An 18,009-nucleotide genomic window follows, 5' to 3' on the forward strand; every position below is an offset into this window, starting at 1 on the left:
CACCCACATTTTTACCTTTGCACTGGCTACTCCTCCTCCCCGATAGCCTCGACTTGACATATCTGTGCGACAACTCCCTCATTTCTCCGATCAGATCCTACCTGAAGCCTACCCTGACACCCTATTTAAAATTCCAGGCCATCCTCCTACCCTCAGCATTTTTAAGCGTGTTACCCTGCCTTATCTGTTCTTTTTTTCCCTTGTTACATTCATTACCTTTTATCATAATAGAATGTCTATCCTCACTAGGATGTAAGCTCTTTGAGAGCAGAGACTTTAGGTCTTGTTCACTGCCATATCCTCAGTACCTGGAACTGTGCTCGGCACACTGTGCGTGCTCAGTAGTAAAACAATTGGTAGTAAAAATACTTCTTGCCTCAGTATATGAAACAGTCCTCCCAAGAAAAGAATGCTGGTCTTAGAAGGAAAATGTTTAGACTAGCACTGCTCATCCCTTGAGCTGTCTTCTCTCCCTTACTTCCCTACTTGCTTTGGTAAGTAAGGTTACGTACCGTATTTTTCCGACCATAAGACGCACCTAGGTTTTAGAGGAGGAAAATGGGGAGAATTTTGAAGCAAAAAATGTGTTAAATATTTAATAACATAATATTTCACCAATGTAAATGTAAGCTACATTCGGACTGTAAGACTCACCCCCATTTTCCTCCCAAATTGTCTTCTATTCCAAAAAACACAGTACTTGCTTAGGTTCAGTAAGCCAAAAGTAAGCATACTTAAATTAGGATGGGCTTTACTCTTTAACATACCAACTGTATCATATAGTTCAACAATGACCAACTGTTGTTAAAACCACCTCACCGAAAGGGAGTTTGGGAATTTCTATAAGGATGGTCAGAAGTATATAGGAAGGATAGTGGGTGGACTCCAATGAATTCATCTGCTAAAACCTATCCTGAATTTTTCTCCTTCCTTTCTCCTCTTCCAGAGCCTAGCCCTCCAATAGATGAAGTTATCAACACTCCAGGAGTGGTGGATCGGTTTGTGGAGTTTCTGAAGAGGAATGAGAATTGTACATTACAAGTGAGACCTGGGGTAGAGGGATGCCAGATGAAAGCCCTCCTTCCAAGAAGTTGCAGTGGGATGCTTCTATAGCCATATCTCTCAGGAAATAGACAAATAATATGAGGAAACATTTAAGAGAAGCTATTGCTATCAGTTTATTGCCTCAGAAGTCTTGGCCTCAAACAGGAGAGCCCAGCCCAGATCTCTTCCCTAAAATAATCTCAAAGGAAAGATAAAAGAATATTACAGATTGATTGTTTAGTTATAAATCAGAGGTTCTAGTCGACTTCCACGTTACCCATGTGACCTGAGGCAAATCATTTAGCCTCTCTGGGTTTCTCATCTCAGAAATGGTTGGTGGGTCAATCTTTTAAGTACTTAGGGAAACTCAGCCGAAAGGGACTTTGAGAGCTCCATTGCACTCTAATCCTGGTTTCAGAAGTGAAAAGTGAAGCTTGGGAAATAAAAAAGGGATTTGTTAAAGGACTCAGGGGTGCTATAGTAGTGCAGGAATAGTCCTGGATCATTGAAGCCCAATTCTGGCTCCAATACTGTTATGTCACTGAGGATACCTCTTTCAACTGTTTAAAGGGGGAGAGGAAAAGGCTTGTGTTTTGATTTTTTTTTTTTTTAGTCAGGAGCAAGAGACTTGCTGTGAGCCACCTGGTAGGGTAGGCATGGCTGCCCTGTCTGGAATGACCTGTCAATCATGGCTTAATCTCACTTTCAGTTTGAAGCTGCCTGGGCTCTGACGAACATTGCCTCTGGAACCTCTCAGCAGACCAAAATTGTCATTGAAGCAGGGGCTGTCCCCATTTTTATAGAGCTGCTTAACTCAGACTTTGAGGATGTACAGGAACAGGTAATGCTCAAATTTGGCTTAATTCATTTTTTTTTAAAGATTTTGTTTGTTTATTTTTAGAGAAGGGGGAAGAGAGGAAGAAAGAGAGGGAGAGAAATATAGATGGGTTGCCTCTCCCACACCCCCAACTGGGAACAGGGCCCGCAATCCAGGCATGTGCCCTGACTGGGAATCTAATGGGTGACCCTTTGGTTCGCAAGCCTGCACTCAGTCCACTGAGCCACACCAGCCAGAGCAAATTTGGCTTAATTCTTGATGGTACCTGTGGTATAATAAAAAATGTATTTGGTCTTTGCTTCCAATTCTGGCAAAGAGCTCTTAAAAACCTTAGAATTTTCTGAACGATAGTAGTGTCTTTTGTTATTTATAACAAGCCCCTTTGGAACACAATGGAGTCCGTGGTAATTCAGTGACTCAGAGTGGGGCTCCTCAGGTGGGGGTGGCTGATCATCAGAAAGACCAAACATAGGATTAGGTGGTGAGAAATCTCAGCCTCAACCCTTTAACCTCCCTTACTCCTCCACCCCAACTTCTCACTTTCATTTAGCTTTTTTGAGTTGTAGCTGTTACAATAAACTGGTACATGTTGTTTTCCTGAGTTCTGTGAACCTCTAGTGAATTACTGAACCTGAGGAGGGCATTGTGGGAACTCCTGAATTTAGAGCCAGTGGGTCAGAAGTACAGGTGGCACCTGAGGATTGCAGCTAGTGTCTAAAGTGGGGCCAGTCTTGTGGAACTGAACTTTAACCTATGAGGTCTGTTCTAACTTGAAGTGTTAGGATTTAATTGTATTGTTGGGCAGTTGGTATCAGATAATTAGTTGTTGGTGTGGAAAAATTTCCACACATTTGGCATCAGAGGTGGTAGTGGAAAAAAGACACCACGATGTCCGTTTCTGACTACCTACAGATCACAGAGCTAAAGATACAACTTCCATTTCTTCCACTGGCATTTTGCTGTTGGGATAGAAGTGGAGAGTGGTACCTGGGTCCATTACAGTCAGGTTGGTCCTGTGAGACTACAAGAAAGCAACTTTTTATAATCACTTTCTCCTTTTCTGGGGAGTGGGGATAGAAAGGTCTGGGTTTGATTTCTCTGTACAGAGGTCAGTCTGTCTTTGCCACTGATCCAGGAACTCTCAGAAGGAAGGCCCTCATAGAGCAAGTGCTCAAAAAAGATGTCAGCAGGAATGGTACCTGAGCTAACTTAGTGTGTCTCAGACTTGATATGGTTTTCGTCCTGATTATCGGTGGGTGCTCGCTCTGTAGTTGTAAGTATAAAGTACTCAAAGAAGCCACGAGGCTCCGTGGGTGACAGATTCATCATCCCCTTTCCAGGCAGTCTGGGCACTGGGAAACATAGCTGGAGACAGCTCCGTTTGCCGGGACTACGTCTTGAACTGTTCCATCCTTAATCCTCTGTTAACGTGAGTAATTAATGATCATCTGTACCTGGGGCGTCCATAGGGCAGCTTACTTCAAGATGATAAGTAAATACAAAAATGCTAAAAGTACATTTTGATTGCCAAGGTAAAAGACAACTGTCTTTTAAGGGCAAGAATCCTGTGCCATTGGTCTGTGCCAAGGCAGACCTCGTGCTTCTTCACTTCAGGGCATTGTGGAATTTCATGTTGGTCATACCTGCCTTGCTTTGAGGCAGGGAGAAAGGCAGGAGTAGCCCATCTGAAAAATCCAGCCTTCTCTACAGCGTACATTGAGTTGTTTGAGTTTATGCATAGGTACATTGGAGAGCTCTGTTTCAAGCCTCAGGTCAAAGACCCCGTGAAAGGTCATCTAGATCCTTCTCCCATCCCTCCCTCCCTCACCATTAAAGTAGAGCTACATTACATGTAAACAAAATAGATGGGCAAATTGTTCTTCAGAAATCACAATCTCATAGGCTACCACTATAACTCTTCTTGGGCCCTTCACAGAAAATACATTTTCAGTTTTCATTTCCAAAGAGAACAAGTACTTCTTGTTTAGAACTTTTGGCCATAGTTAGGTGTACAGTATGTCCTATCTTCAAAACTTTGCAAGCTTTCTTAAGATCCAGCCCTCTGTTTACCTTATTAACTATGGTCTTAACTACCCATAGCACTGGTCCTAATCCTGGCCCAGACAGGCTCACTTAACTTAGTTCAACGGGTAGGAAGAAACAGGCAGCCAGAGTCTTAGCACTCTGGTTGGATTTGCTCCTGGGATTTACTGGCAACAACTCTATGCAAGGACATCATTGCTCAGGATCTGGTTTCACTTTTTCTTTCAGACTCCTTACAAAGTCCACACGACTGACAATGACACGGAATGCAGTCTGGGCCCTGTCAAACCTCTGCCGAGGGAAGAACCCACCTCCAGAGTTTGCAAAGGTGAGAGAGCTTCTTACAGGTTCCTGAGGGGGATATCAGGTTTCTTCATACGAAGGAATTTTTATATGGGAGTTTTCAAGTCCTTGGAGAACCCCTTAGAGTCTCTCAACCCGTGGAAAATTGAAAGAGGCCATTGTCAATGAAGTAGGTGATCTCATGGGCATGGATGATAAAGTGGAAAGTTAGGCCTGATGTTCTAATATAGTAGGGATCTCCAGGGCTTAGAATTACTTGAAAGGAGGGGGCAGCAGTGTTAGTAGTAATAGTAGAGCTGACGAGCTATAAGTCCCTCTCACTCTGCTTCCAACAGGTGTCCCCTTGTTTGCCTGTGCTGTCTCGCCTTCTCTTCAGCAGTGACTCAGACTTGCTGGCAGATGCTTGCTGGGCCCTTTCTTATTTGTCCGATGGCCCCAATGAGAAGATCCAAGCAGTCATAGACTCTGGAGTCTGCAGGAGATTGGTAGAGCTTCTAATGTGAGTGGTCTCAGAAAGGGTACAGATTCCCTAATCCCTTCCACGCTCAGACTAAAGAACCACTGCCCTGTTCTCAGGTCTGGAGCCATGAGCGTGCTCTCAGCCTTGGTGGTCATCAGGGCTGACCCTCTACTCACCACATCTCCCTCCTCCGCAGGCATAACGATTACAAAGTGGCTTCTCCTGCACTGAGAGCTGTGGGTAACATCGTCACTGGGGATGACATCCAAACCCAGGTAAGGAAGAGGAGAGCTGCCTGTGGGCAGAACCCTTCCCTACCAAGGATGAGGAGAGGCAGCATGGTCTAGGAGAGAAAACGTGGGCTTGAGTGAGAAATTCCAGCTCTGCTACTTACTATATAATCATGAGCAACTTGGTTGCTTTCATTTCTTCTATAAATTGGAAGCAAGTCGTCATCCATTCTGTGCTTTTGAGGGAACACTAAATTAACCTTAGTACCTGGAACATTGTAAGGTAATTGTTAACATTTTTTGAGTCCTGGTCCCTTCGAGATACTAAAAGCTATGGAACCTTACTCCTACTTTCTAGGCCTTTAGGATCCCGTGGACGCTACCTGTTGTTTTTCTTTTCTTTCTTTTCTTTTCTTTTTTTTTTTTTTTTAATTGATTATGCTATTACAGTTGTCCCATTCCCCGCCTTCACTCCACTCTTGTTAATCTCGTGTTAATAACACCTCTAGGGAGGGCACTGTAAACAGGGTTCTCTTCTGTTCAAAGGCTGGAGATCTGGGTATTCTTTGGGTCTTGAGTAATTGGTATAATTTGGGGGGATTCTTGACATTTTTTTACAGGTGAGAAATCTCACTCAAACCCACATTCTCATTTTCTAGGTCATTCTTAATGTGTGCATGCATGAGTAAATATTCACAACATAAAATTCACCGTTTTAACCATTTTCAAGTGCATTTCAGTGGCATTAAGTACATTCACATTGGTATTCCACCATCACCACCATCCATTCCGCAGTTTTTTCATTTCATGCTGAAAATCTGTACCCATTAAATAATAATTCCCTATTTCCCCCTGCCCCAGCCCCTGTGATACTACTTTATGAGTTTGACTACCCTAGGTACCGCATAGCATTGGAACCATATGCATTTGTCTTTGTGTCAGTTTATCTCATTTAGCATGTCTTTGAGGTTCACTCATATTGTAGCATGTGTCAGACCTTCATTCTTTCTTATGTCTAAATAGTACTCCATTGTGCGCGTGCACGTTTTGTTGATCCGTCATCTGTTGGTGGACACTTAGGTGGTTTTCACCTTTGGCTATTGTGAATAGTGCTGCATTGAACATTGGCGTTCCAGTTATTTGTTTGAATGTCTGCTTTCAGTTCTTTTGGATATGTACCCAGAAGTGGAATCACTGATATGTTCATTTAGTGTTTGATATTTTAACAGCACCTGTAAGGTTTGCGTAGTGGCTGCACCAGTTTACATTCACACCCTCAAAGTTCCAGGTTCCAGTTTTTCCCACAGCCTCACCAGCACTTTATTCTCTGGGTTCTTTGATAGCAGTCATCCTAATAAGTGTGAAGTAGTATCTCGTTTTGGTTTTGATTTGCAGTTCCCCAATAACTGGTGATGTTTGGCACCTTTTCATTTCCTTTTTGGCCATCTGTATGTCTTTGGAGAAATGTCTATTCAAATCCTTTGTCCATTTTTTAAATTGAGTTGCTTGTTTTTTTTACTGTTGAGTTGTAGAAATTTCTTTATATGTTCTAGGTATTAATCCTTATCAGGTATATGATTTGCATATAGTTTTTCTCATTCTGTGGTTTACCTGTTCATTCTGTTGATGGTATCCTTCTGATGCAAAAAAGTTTTCAATTTTGATTAATCCATTTATCTAATTTTGTTTGTTACATGTGCTTTTGGTGTTCTAGGTCATTCTCAACTGTTCAGCACTCCCTTGCCTCCTCCACTTGCTGAGCAGCCCCAAGGAGTCAATCCGAAAAGAAGCTTGCTGGACCATTTCAAATATTACTGCTGGCAACAGGGCTCAAATACAGGTAGAACAAGCAGGAGGGAGGTCAGGGGGCAGGGATGTCAGGTTAGAAGGCATAGGGACATGAGAGGTTTTAGAATATTTGTTTCTAGAAGAATTTGTTTCCCTTTAGAAATTGGGGTCTGCGTGTACTCTTGGTTAAAGATTCTGTGTAGCAGAAGCCAGGTTCCCCTGTAGCCTCTCAGCTGTGTAACAAGAACAAAGGGAGACTTCCAGGAAATGAAGATGTGTAAATATTAGCTGATTTGTGGGCTGATTTGATTTCTTTTCTTGAAGTGACTTACTTTTTCCTTCCCACTCCACCCCAATCCTCTCTCAGGCTGTCATAGATACAAACATCTTCCCTGTGTTGATTGAAATTCTTCAGAAAGCAGAGTTCCGTACAAGGAAAGAGGCAGCCTGGGCCATCACCAATGCCACATCTGGAGGAACTCCTGAGCAGATCAGGTATCACCTTTTTTACCCTCTTGGCTCATGGTTTACACGTGACCTCCAAACTGCTTTTTCTGGGATAGTCTGCCCTACCCAGCTGCAGTCGGTTTGAACTAATAAACTGCTACAGTGGCACTGGAGTCTGGAATAGATACCTGTAGACCACGTACCTCTTTTCCCTCTGGAGAATAGAAACCTATGACACGTACATCTGTCTTTCCTGTACCTCTTCCTGCCTGCCAGAGCATACATGTAATTGTCAATACAGATGAAGGAGAACCACGCTTGCTATGGTGTGTTCAGAGCAGGTTCTTTGGGAAATCATTTTTGGGAGTGATACATGGGAGAAGCAGATAGCTATTTTGAGTTCGTGTGTTTTGTAGGAGGGGTGGGAATCGGACAAGTGTCTTGCCCTCAGCAAGGGACGTATATGCAGTACAGTTCACACACCACGTAATGGCAGAAATACATTTTGAGAGTAGGCGATGTTGTCATTGTGCGAACATCACAGAGTGCGCTTAGTAAACCAAGAGGTCTAGCCTGCGACACACCTACGCTGTATGGTGTAGCCTGTGGTTCTGGGCTACAAGCCTGTACCACTTGTTACCGCACAGAGCAACACGAGATGAAATCAAGCACGAGAGAAAATGGTGCGATCAAGAGGGGCAGTAGCCTGTCTTCATCAAACACTATGCACTGTACATAATCGTATACGCTTTAGTTCTGTACAGCTGGCAGTGCAGGTTTGCTGACACCAGCATCACCACAGACAAGTGAGTTATGTGTTGCACTGTGACGTTGTTATGATGGCTATGATGTCACTAGATGATAGGAATTGTTCAGCTCCATTATAAGTTTATGGTACCATCGTCATACATGAAGCCCATTGTTGACTAAAATTTTGTTTTGCAACACCTGACTGTATGTATAAAGCTGTAGGAGAAAAGGCATAGTCATTAAGTTAATCTTTAAAGGATAAAACTGGGTTGTAAAAGGCCTTTAGCCACTGAGCCACACCAGTCAGGGAGGCCTTTTGGAAGAGGCATAAGTAAAGGTCCAAGAACCAGACACCAGGAAACCTTTGCGTGTTTGTGTGGAACGGAGTGTCCTTAGAAGGGAAGGATGAGAAGCGATGCTGGAATAAGAGGGTAGGAGCCAGATTGGAGAGGGTCTGTATTGTCATCCCTGCAGAGTTTGGACCGTGAAAACTTTTATGCAGGGAAATGACGTGATCAGAATGGTAATATTGCAGCAAGGACACATTCGAGGTGAGGAGGAGAAATCTGGCAGATTTCCACATGGAAATGAACTAGACGAGAGATTTTCAACCAGTGTGCTGCAAGAATTTTTAAACATGCAATACTTGACTGTTTAGTCAGGGGCACTGACCTCTTTTCCCTTAGATTGCCAAATTAAAAAAAAAAAATGACAACAGCCAACACAACAGTAGCCACCTGGTGTGCATGAATCAAAATTTTTTTGGTCAGATCAGTAAAGATATACTTTCAGTGTGCCACAGAATTTTAGTAATTGGTTTATGTGTTCCATGAGATGAAAAAGGTTGAAAATTGCTGAGCTAGACCATTAGCACTGGGGAGGTGGAGAGATTCAGATACAGGATGGGTGGTTGGGAAGGCTCAGTAGGATTGAATTGCTCAGCATGTTGACATGTATGAGGGAGACGGGTAGGCATCAAGTACCTCCCTTGCCCTGCAATAATTTAGAACTTGCCTGGTCTCTGGTCCCCAGGTACCTGGTCTCACTGGGCTGCATCAAACCCCTGTGTGACTTGCTGACTGTGATGGATTCAAAGATTGTGCAAGTGGCTCTCAATGGACTGGAGAACATCCTTCGGCTTGGAGAGCAAGAGGGCAAGCGCAGTGGTTCGGGGGTTAATCCCTACTGTGGCCTCATCGAAGAAGCCTACGGTATGTGCCCTCTCCCCATCGTCATCTCTGCCTTAGGTAGAGAGGTTCTAGGTCAGAGTCTTGGGACTGTAGGCCTCCAGAGTTGTATACACATATGCGGGTGTATGTTTTTTAGAGTCATTGTTGAATGCAAGGTTCTTTTTTTTTTTTTTTTAACCGATTTGAGAGAGATTTGTTGTCCCCCTTATGTACACAATCGTTAGTTGCTTCTTGTACGTGCCCTGACCAGAGATCAAACCAGCAACCGTAGTGTATCGGGACAGTGCTCTAACCACCTGAGCTCCTGGCCAGGGCCCGAAAGCAAGGTTCTGTCCTACCGGTTCCTTTTCCTCTGTGGGACAGTTAGATCTCTTCTCTTTCTGATGGACTCTACCCAGCGAATAGATATGATACGGATGCAAAAAGAAAGCTCCAGAACTGATAATAGAGTCAGGCACTGGAGGTGTGTTTTTAGCTGAGTTTCTAGCAAGTTCCAGTTAGAGTGCAGTATGTACTCATCATTAATCTCTTGAGAGATTCAGAGAGGCTAACGATTTGCCCCGGTCACACAGAACCTCTGGTTTATAACTGACATTTTGGTCTTTTTCCTTTGGGGTCATGTAGTTTGGAGGGAAATGTTGGCTTTCCTCTTTCACAGCAAAAAGAGATCTGATCATATTTGTGTTTATAAACAGCAACATACCTCTGGGAAAGAAACATAGGTAAATGTTCCACAGAGCCATAGGAAAGCGCTTGTGCAAGTTTACTCTGCCTTCTTCCTTCTTCCCACCATAGGCTTGGATAAAATTGAGTTTCTTCAGAGCCATGAGAACCAGGAGATCTACCAGAAGGCCTTCGACCTCATTGAGCACTACTTTGGTGTAGAAGATGATGATAGCAGCCTGGCTCCCCAAGTGGATGAAACGCAACAGCAGTTCATCTTCCAGCAGCCTGAGGCCCCCATGGAGGGCTTCCAGCTATAATGTCTGCCTCCGGGAAGGGGATGGGATGGGAAGCACCACCAACCAGCGGAAGAGCAGTCCTCTGGTGAGGGGGAAACCAGCCCCCCACCATCAGCCACCACACACCTCTGCTGCCCTGGAAACTGTGCTCTTGACCTGCTCCACCCCCTTCCCTGGAGGGAGCACCCTCTGGACAGACAGAACCATCTGAGGCTCACATTTGGGTTTTGTGACAAGAAGGGGACGTGTTGGGTTTTTCTTCCTCACACTATATTTTGGCTGCACATATGTCTTTAACCCAGGAGCCCAGGGGTAGACAAAGGAGGACTGAGGTAATCAATTTTGCACCTTTTTTATTTTTATTTTTTCTTTAGTGGTGACTTTGTTCCCTTTATCTTCCTTCATTCTTCCCAGTTCTCTGCCCTGATCTGTGTAACTTCTTGGGTACTTGAGCAGGTGGAATATTCCAGAAATGGGGGTGGGGCGGGAGGGGGAAAATCCAAAACAAAGTGTTCTTGCTCTGACAGAATATTAATCTTGTATGCTTGGATTGAGTTATTTAATTTTTTTCTTTTGCACATTTTTCTTGTATTAAGATTGCTCTTTCCAAGAACCGTGAGTTCCTGGTTTTAGGAATCCCAGCTGCCAGCATTGTCTGGGACTAGAGGCTGAGGGGGAGGTCACCATGAGACAAAGGCCCTTCCCTTCCTTCCCTCTAACCCCTTCCCAGACCTCTTTAGTTTGGGAGATCCCCTCACTCTCCTGGGGCAAGTACACCAGTGGGAGTGGAGCGGGGGAGCGCAGGCCTTTCACACAGGGCTTCCCATGTGTCGCTACTGACCCCATGTTTCCTACCCACCTTCCAATGGTGCGACCCAACTTCATTTGTTTACTTGAAAATTCCCCTCAGAGATGAATGAGCCTCTGAGGTAGCTGTATTTTCTCCTAAGCATGAGATGGGGGGGCTCTAGTCCTCCTTTTCTCCTGAGGAGAAAGTCCTTGCTCTGGTGACCCATAAGTTGCAGAGGAGGTTGGAGTGAGAGTGTCATGTATTGGGATAGCCAGGGATCCCTGCCTTTGGCCTTTCTTCCTCTTCTTCCTCTTCCATAGTTGGATTGTGTATATTTTACTTCCAAAGGAGAGAATGTCAAAAAGTTCTGTATTTTTTTATATTCTATATATTAAGTAGGTCAATCTTAATTGGTCTCGAGAGGAAGAACTATTGTAATTTCTATAAGTAGGATACTGTGAGGAAGACCAAAAGGAAATGTGGAAGCTCCCTCACTCAGGAGGCCTGAGCTTGATCTTTTTCTTCTCTGCTTGGGTTCTGGGCCCCCACCTGGGACCAGCTTCAGCTCTGGAACCTTTACATAGCAGGTCAGCCTGGCTGCTTGTCCCAGCACCCGAAGGAAGCAAGGATGGCCCCGGGTGTGGTGAAGTCTACCACTGTAATCCTTATTGCTGAGCGTCCTGCCTGCATCGGGAAACCCAGAAGCAGTCTGCCTTCTCAGATTTGGTCTCAAAGGCCCTTGTTCACATAAGTTAATGTACGTGGTTCCTCTAGTACTATTACAGAAACGTGGCAGCCTCAGGACTTTTGTAAGTTATTGTTATCTTCCCTATTTAGGATCCTTGTATCTGGTTTGGGTTTTGCCCTTCCTTGTGACAATTATAATCCTAATGTCTTTTTTTCCTCTTTGAGTAAAGTTAATGCAGTGCCACAGTGGCTTGCCCATGCTTTGGTGGATTACATATGAGAGTAAAGCCCAGTTGTTGGGCGTGGGGGGGGGAGAAAGTTGCCAGCTGCGTATAGACTAACCGTGAAAAGGTCCAGTCCTCCTTGCCCCTGCTTTGCAGCTCTCGTCAGTCAGAGGTGCCCTGTTCAAGGTGTTCTTTCCCTTCCCCAGAAACAGTGCCATTCTTGCTCTTGTTTCTGCACACCTCCTCTGGCTCAGGTGAAATCCATGCCCCTCTACTTACAGATCTAAAGTTCAGGTGCTCGCTGTCAGCCATTGGTCTTGAATTTGCCCTCCTTCTAGTGTGAGATCCAACTCCACAGCCATTTTCTGAAAAAGGTGGTTGGGGCTAAAGCATTTCACTGAGAAGTCAAACCAATGCTGTACCACCGTAGTGAGTCAGATGCTACTCTTCAGCTTGGGGATGATGACTGTCAACCCCCAGTCTGCCAAGCAGGCAAGAGGCAGGACCTTTTTCACGTGGCCTGCGGACTCCATTACAAAACTACTCTACAGTTCAAGGAAAAACTCCACCCTCACCCCACCCCAACCCTTGTCCAAAGGGGAGAGCACTTTACTAGGACCTACTTTGTACATCTCAAGCAATAGTTAAGTCCCTGGCATTGGGGCCAAATTCTTACTGTGAGACATACATATCCTGCTTTTCCCAACAATACCTCCAAAATCTATTTTCCCTTTAAATCTTGGCCCTGTACAAGATGGAAGATTTTTGATCCTCAAGCTGCTGCTTAAAGTCAATTTTCTTTAAGGACTTCAAAGACTGAAGTCTCCCAGGGCACAATATGAGGACAGAGTTCTCATCAGATAAAAGTGGCCTCTAGGAGCTTTCCTTTGTGAGTGTCTTCCTCGGACCGTGTTTTCCCATAACCTTCCTCCAGCCCCTTTCCATCAACAGGTGAGGTTCTTCCCGCCCACAGAGTGACATCATCTTTTGAGTCTCCTCCTCTCCTTTAGCCATCTTGGAAAGCAAAATAGTATTTCTTTAACCACAGTTTGACAGCCAGTCTTCATGGGCAGCTCCTGTCAGACTCTAGACCCTGGCCTAGCTGAGGTCAGAGGTAGATTTTTGAGCAGATGTGGCAAGGATGGAGGGCTGCCAGCCTCCCGTAGGGAACAGCCTGATAAGACATGGTTTTGGAGTCTTTATATGTTGGCACATGGCTGGTATGTCCATTTAAAGATCTTCGGTGGGGGTGGAGGTGTGGATTAAGGGGACAAGGATCCTTTTTCTTAGCTAAAGTATGCAAATCCTATTTTGAATAATGCCAGCTATTCTTTATTGCCAGCCCCTCTGGGCTTCCCATCTCCAGTTCATCTTCTAGTACTAACAGGATCTCTGGTCTTAGAAGCTTGCCTTCAGTTCTGAGTGATCCCCAGTGATACCTGGTCTTGGTGTTGGCTGCACCTTCTGATAGAACCACGTGGGTTCCACCCTTAGCTGGCCAGCCTGGTTATTTGGGTCATTGGGTACAAGTGGCCCAAGGAACAGGCATTGATGACTTCAGCTTCCAGAGAGCCTTGTTCCCCATTACCTCTGACCCTTAGATCTATTCCTTCTACTCTCTTTGCCCTGGAAGCTACTTTCCAGGAGCCCATTCTTTTGGAGCTGAACTGCACAGATTATATAGCTGCTACTGTAGAGTCAGGGAAGAGCAAAGCAAGGCTCTCAGGCATAGACTTTCTATTTCTCTCAAGCCAAACCAGCTTAAAAGGAAGAACGGTCTACAGAGTGAAATGGGTTTCCATTTTCTCGTGTCTGCCTGCCTTTTCCCTACATCCTGTTTCTAGCAAACTAGGAGGGAAGACAAATGCCGGGCAATACTTCCCTCCTCATCCGCACACGCCTCTTTGAATGCCTCAGCTCATGTTCAGGCCACATCTCTTATCCCTGAGGCTCAATCATCTTGGTGTCCATCATCTTGGGTATTCTGTAGTTTCATCCATCTTACGGGCTCAGATTCTGGATACTCAGGTGAAAGCAGAGAGCCACATTCTCTAGGTCCCTATAGGAACTATAGAGACCTGTAGGGAAACCAGGCTGGCTGGGGGCCTCAGGAATGTGTATGATTACCTGCTTGCTTGGCACACTAAACCACAGAAAATGCTCATCACCAGTAGCAACATCTTCTAGATAGGACTATCCTAGGAATGAGCGAGTGTGAGACTGCAAAATCGCTCAGAGTAGGTTTTTCCGTAGCCGTTTTAGGATTCTAGACCAATCTTGTCCAGTAATTTTTCTGTCTTACCTTTTGGGTTCTTTTGTTAGATGAACAAGCTGAGAATGTGGCCCTGTGGGGACCCATGTTGTGGGCACTAGCTGCTTTTGGCCAAGGCCATCATAAATGACTTAGTCATCCTGTTGTCCAGCCGCCAGCCCCAGCCCAAGATTAAGACCATAGCAAGGGAAGAATTTGAGGTTAGTACCAACCAAGTCTGAGTTAAAGCTGTTATTTTCCCTCTGAGGGCATTTTGCCTCTGGTCTGGGCTGTTTGCAGAACCAAAACTGGGTTTGAGAGAAGAGGCAATATTAAATTTTGGGCCCAGGACACTGCAGGAGAAGGGTTTGTGTAGTCTGTAGTTTGGGCCTCCCTTGCTATTTCTGGGCCAGCCTGACTGCTGAGGTCCACATTAAAACATACTCCAACCCCTCTGCTAAATGCTAGTCCTACTCCCCTGTGTAGGTCAGATTATCGGCCCCTGGATTTGAGGACAGAAAATCTTGTCATGCCCTGAAGGAAATCAAAGCTCAGATCCTGAGACAGGCTGGGAACCTCAGGCTCAGGATGGCTTAGAGTCCACCTCTATGAGAACCCTCAGGCCCTGTTGTTGAGTATTGGCTCTTTCAGCCAACTTTTGTGGGAACTGCCTTTGATTGAACCACTAAAGTAGTGAAGGGGTTATGAAGTCCCAGCCACCCAAGACAAACCAGATGTCCCTCAAAAGCAGCTTGGGTTACCAGCTACAGACCCTAGGAAGGTGAATTGAACCCTTTTTCTCACTGGCTTTTCTTTCTGGATCCATTTGCTTTTAGTTTTCAAAGAACTATAAACTCTGGCTATTTTCTATATTCTCAGGACCCCTGGGTAGACAGAAAAGCTTGATTTCAGAGCAGACAGAGGCCAAGAAACCGTGGCATTGAGTGCGCCGAGTCCAGACAAATGATATTTATATACACATCCAAATTTGAAGAGAAAATGTATTTCTTTAGGTTTCAAACACTGTAATAGATATAAAGCAAAAATAAAAACCTGTTGCAAAGTTCTAAATTGTCTTCTTTGGGATGGTCCTAGACTGGATTTTTTTGAAGCAAATGAGGAGAGTGTATTTAAACTTCTGGGCCTAACAGTGGAATTAAGAAATGCAATAGCCTACTCCTGCTATACAGATAATTGTAAAAATCAGCTTTGTTGAAATACAACTCACACAGTAAATGGCACATATTTAAAATGTACAATTTGATAGGTTTTGACATACATACCCATGAAACCATCACCTCAGTCAAGATAGTGAAGTGATATCCACTACCTCTAGAAGTTTCTGTATGTCTCTTAGGAATCCTCACTCAACCCCCAGCAACCATTGATCTGCATTTTATCACTAATTTAGAGAGCCCATAAAGGTCATACAGTTCAGACTAAGTTTGAGAACTGAGGAGTTCCCAAACTTAATTTGCTCTCGCTTCGTTCGAGAAGAGATGTGTGCGAAAACCAAATTTCCTCTGTTGTAACTGGTCATACAGGTATCAAGCATGAAAGGGTGGTCAAGTAGAGAATCGACACCCAAAGTGTTAGACAACCGAGACATTTTTCCCGTGAACAACTTAGGAACCAAACTGTTCAACAACCAGTCAACTGAGGTTTGACTGTACTTGCTTTGGTTTAGATCAATTCTTAAAGCAGGGATTATAGACAAGCAGCCAAAAAGTAGATTTCAACCCGAAAGGAGGATTTTGGTTGGCTGATAGTGTGTGTTTAAGGTTTGATGTGTTGCCAACATTTAAAAAAATAAAGATAGCCCTGGCTGGGTAGCTCAGTTAGAGCATCACCAAAGTTGCAGTTCCGATCCCTGGTCAGGGCACGTCCTAGAAACCACTAACAGATGCATAAATAAGTAGAACAACAAATTGACGCCCCTCTTTTTCCTCTCCTCCCTCTCTAAAATCAATTTAAAATAAAATATAAAGTCAAAATATCTTGAAAAATATCTGGTAGTACCAGGCCTGAGCTGCTGCTTGAACGTCTCCAAGAGCTCTGTTTGACCACAACCACCACCATTCCCAATGGTCTCCCTCATGGCAGATTTTCATATTATTGCTGTTTTCTTTGATAGCAAAGGAGCAAGTAACTTTTCAACTCATGTTCATTAAATTTTATTCCTTGCTGCCTTAGTCCACTCATTACTCAACTGGCCCCTGTGGGCCCCTGTTGATCTTTATTACACTATTCCACCTCTCACGTTGTTCTTGCATATTATATTCTCTACCTACCTAGAACACCTTCCTATGGAAATCCATCAAGGCCTGATTTATATATTAATTCCTCAACAGATTTACCACATGCTTTTCCGGAAATAAGGCCTTGGTTTCTTGAGACCTGGATTCCAAAACTTCTGGGCTTGATTTTCACCATTATAATATATACCATATCACCTCTCAGGGTTACCGGTAAACGTGACCTTGTGCTGCCTAAAGGAAGGGAAAGACCACTGCCCAGGAGTCCCTAAAGGGAAAAAACATTTTTTTTTAATTAAAAAAAATTTTAGTTGTATTTTTTCTGTTACTATTTATCCTCCCATAGCCCTTTCCACCTCCACCCACCCACCCCTGCAATCACCATACTGTTGTCCAGGAGTAGTAGTACACTTTTTTTTTTTAATATTTCATACCTTAAGGTCCCTAAAACGATGCTGATTTGCACAATTAAAACATTCTCTACCCCCAGAAATCCTAGGCTTTAGGACTAGAGGATTTAGCCAACGGATCTTGTAATGTTCGCTGACTTGTTGGCAAATAATTTCAACACCTAATGGTCCAATCGAACTCTATATCCAGGCGTTGGGAGCTAGGACAGACTGTATGCAGCACTGGAAGGCACTGAAGTAACCTTTGGGCTGGGCTTCAAAAGATTTTGGGTTTGCCAGAAGAGCATTTTGGAAGCTGAATAGCCACTGCAAAAACCTGGAAATAATAAGTGTACTTGGAGCAAAAATACCACGGGGGCGGAGGGGGGGGTGGGTGGGCAGGACTGGCTGGAAATCGAAGCCAGACATGTATGCATTAAATTCTAGGAGTGTGGATTGTTGGTTTTCATTCCATTATCTATAGGCAACGGGATAAAGAATTGTTATCTCACTTTTGGAGAAAATTTTGACTTTTTTTCACCTTTAGCCCCTGTGCAAAAGGAGGGTGCGTCAGTCAGAGGAAAGGCTCAGGAATCTGCCAAGGCTGAAGTTCTTAGAGGGTCCCCTCAGCCCCTTCCTAAGAGGGACTCGTGCTGGTTACGGAGAGGGGGGAAAATATAATCTACTTTCACAAGTTTTTACGTTAACTCTCCCTTAGGGAAAGTGGGCCATGAGGGTTATTCTGAGTGGGAGGCAGGGTGTGCAGGAGTTCCGGACTTCCTGCTCTTAACCACTCAATAGCGATGTGACCTTGCAGAAGTTACCTAACATTTGCTTTACCGTTCTCACCTGTAAAATAGGAATAACAAGTAGTACTTATCTTGATGAGTAGTTATGAGAGTTAAGCTAATACATAACGGTAAAGCACGTCGTCAGCGCTCAGAGAACTGCTATTGTTAAAAGCTGCTAGCTGAATACGGAAATTGAGGACCAGGGAGAGAAAAGAATGCCTAGTCACAGAGCAAATGAGTGAAGTCAGGACTGCAATACAGGTCTCCTGCTTCCCTGCCCAGTATTCTGTCCCTCTTCCTCAGTTACCAGACGGTCGTACGTGTTCACAGCAGAGGGGAAGGGTTGATGGAGGTGTGCAAGAGAGAGGAGCCAAGCATAAGGCTTTCGGAGCTGAATCATAGCTTCTGAACGACATAAACGAGGCAGACGTGGACGCCTGTACAAAATGACTGGCTCCTTCCGGACCTCCAGAGTATCCGGCTCCTGGAACTAAAGCCCTTTTATTGCATTTCGGGAATTGGGGCCCTGGTGCATGGCGGGAAGTGTAGTCCTTTCTCCTCCTCTCC

At 44.4% G+C, this 18,009-nt stretch overlaps 1 protein-coding gene across 3 annotated transcripts in view; it reads left to right on the top strand.

Annotated features, from left to right (window-relative positions):
* KPNA6 (karyopherin subunit alpha 6) overlaps positions 1 to 15,078 on the top strand; it is a 45,729-nt gene extending 30,651 nt beyond the window's left edge. For all 3 annotated transcript variants that reach the window (XM_024554504.3, XM_045190771.3, XM_024554505.4), the window contains exons 5-14: positions 947 to 1,041; positions 1,754 to 1,885; positions 3,223 to 3,311; positions 4,154 to 4,253; positions 4,564 to 4,727; positions 4,885 to 4,963; positions 6,633 to 6,758; positions 7,074 to 7,201; positions 8,936 to 9,114; positions 9,889 to 15,078. In XM_024554504.3, coding sequence (XP_024410272.1) covers positions 947 to 1,041; positions 1,754 to 1,885; positions 3,223 to 3,311; positions 4,154 to 4,253; positions 4,564 to 4,727; positions 4,885 to 4,963; positions 6,633 to 6,758; positions 7,074 to 7,201; positions 8,936 to 9,114; positions 9,889 to 10,076 — 1,280 coding nt within the window. In that variant the 3' untranslated portion in view covers positions 10,077 to 15,078. The remainder of the gene's footprint in view (positions 1 to 946; positions 1,042 to 1,753; positions 1,886 to 3,222; positions 3,312 to 4,153; positions 4,254 to 4,563; positions 4,728 to 4,884; positions 4,964 to 6,632; positions 6,759 to 7,073; positions 7,202 to 8,935; positions 9,115 to 9,888) is intronic.
* The last annotated feature ends 2,931 nt before the right edge of the window (positions 15,079 to 18,009 follow it).

The sequence above is a fragment of the Desmodus rotundus genome, chromosome 3, assembly GCF_022682495.2.
Source record: "Desmodus rotundus isolate HL8 chromosome 3, HLdesRot8A.1, whole genome shotgun sequence".
In the NCBI taxonomy this organism is placed as follows: Eukaryota; Metazoa; Chordata; class Mammalia; order Chiroptera; family Phyllostomidae; genus Desmodus; species Desmodus rotundus.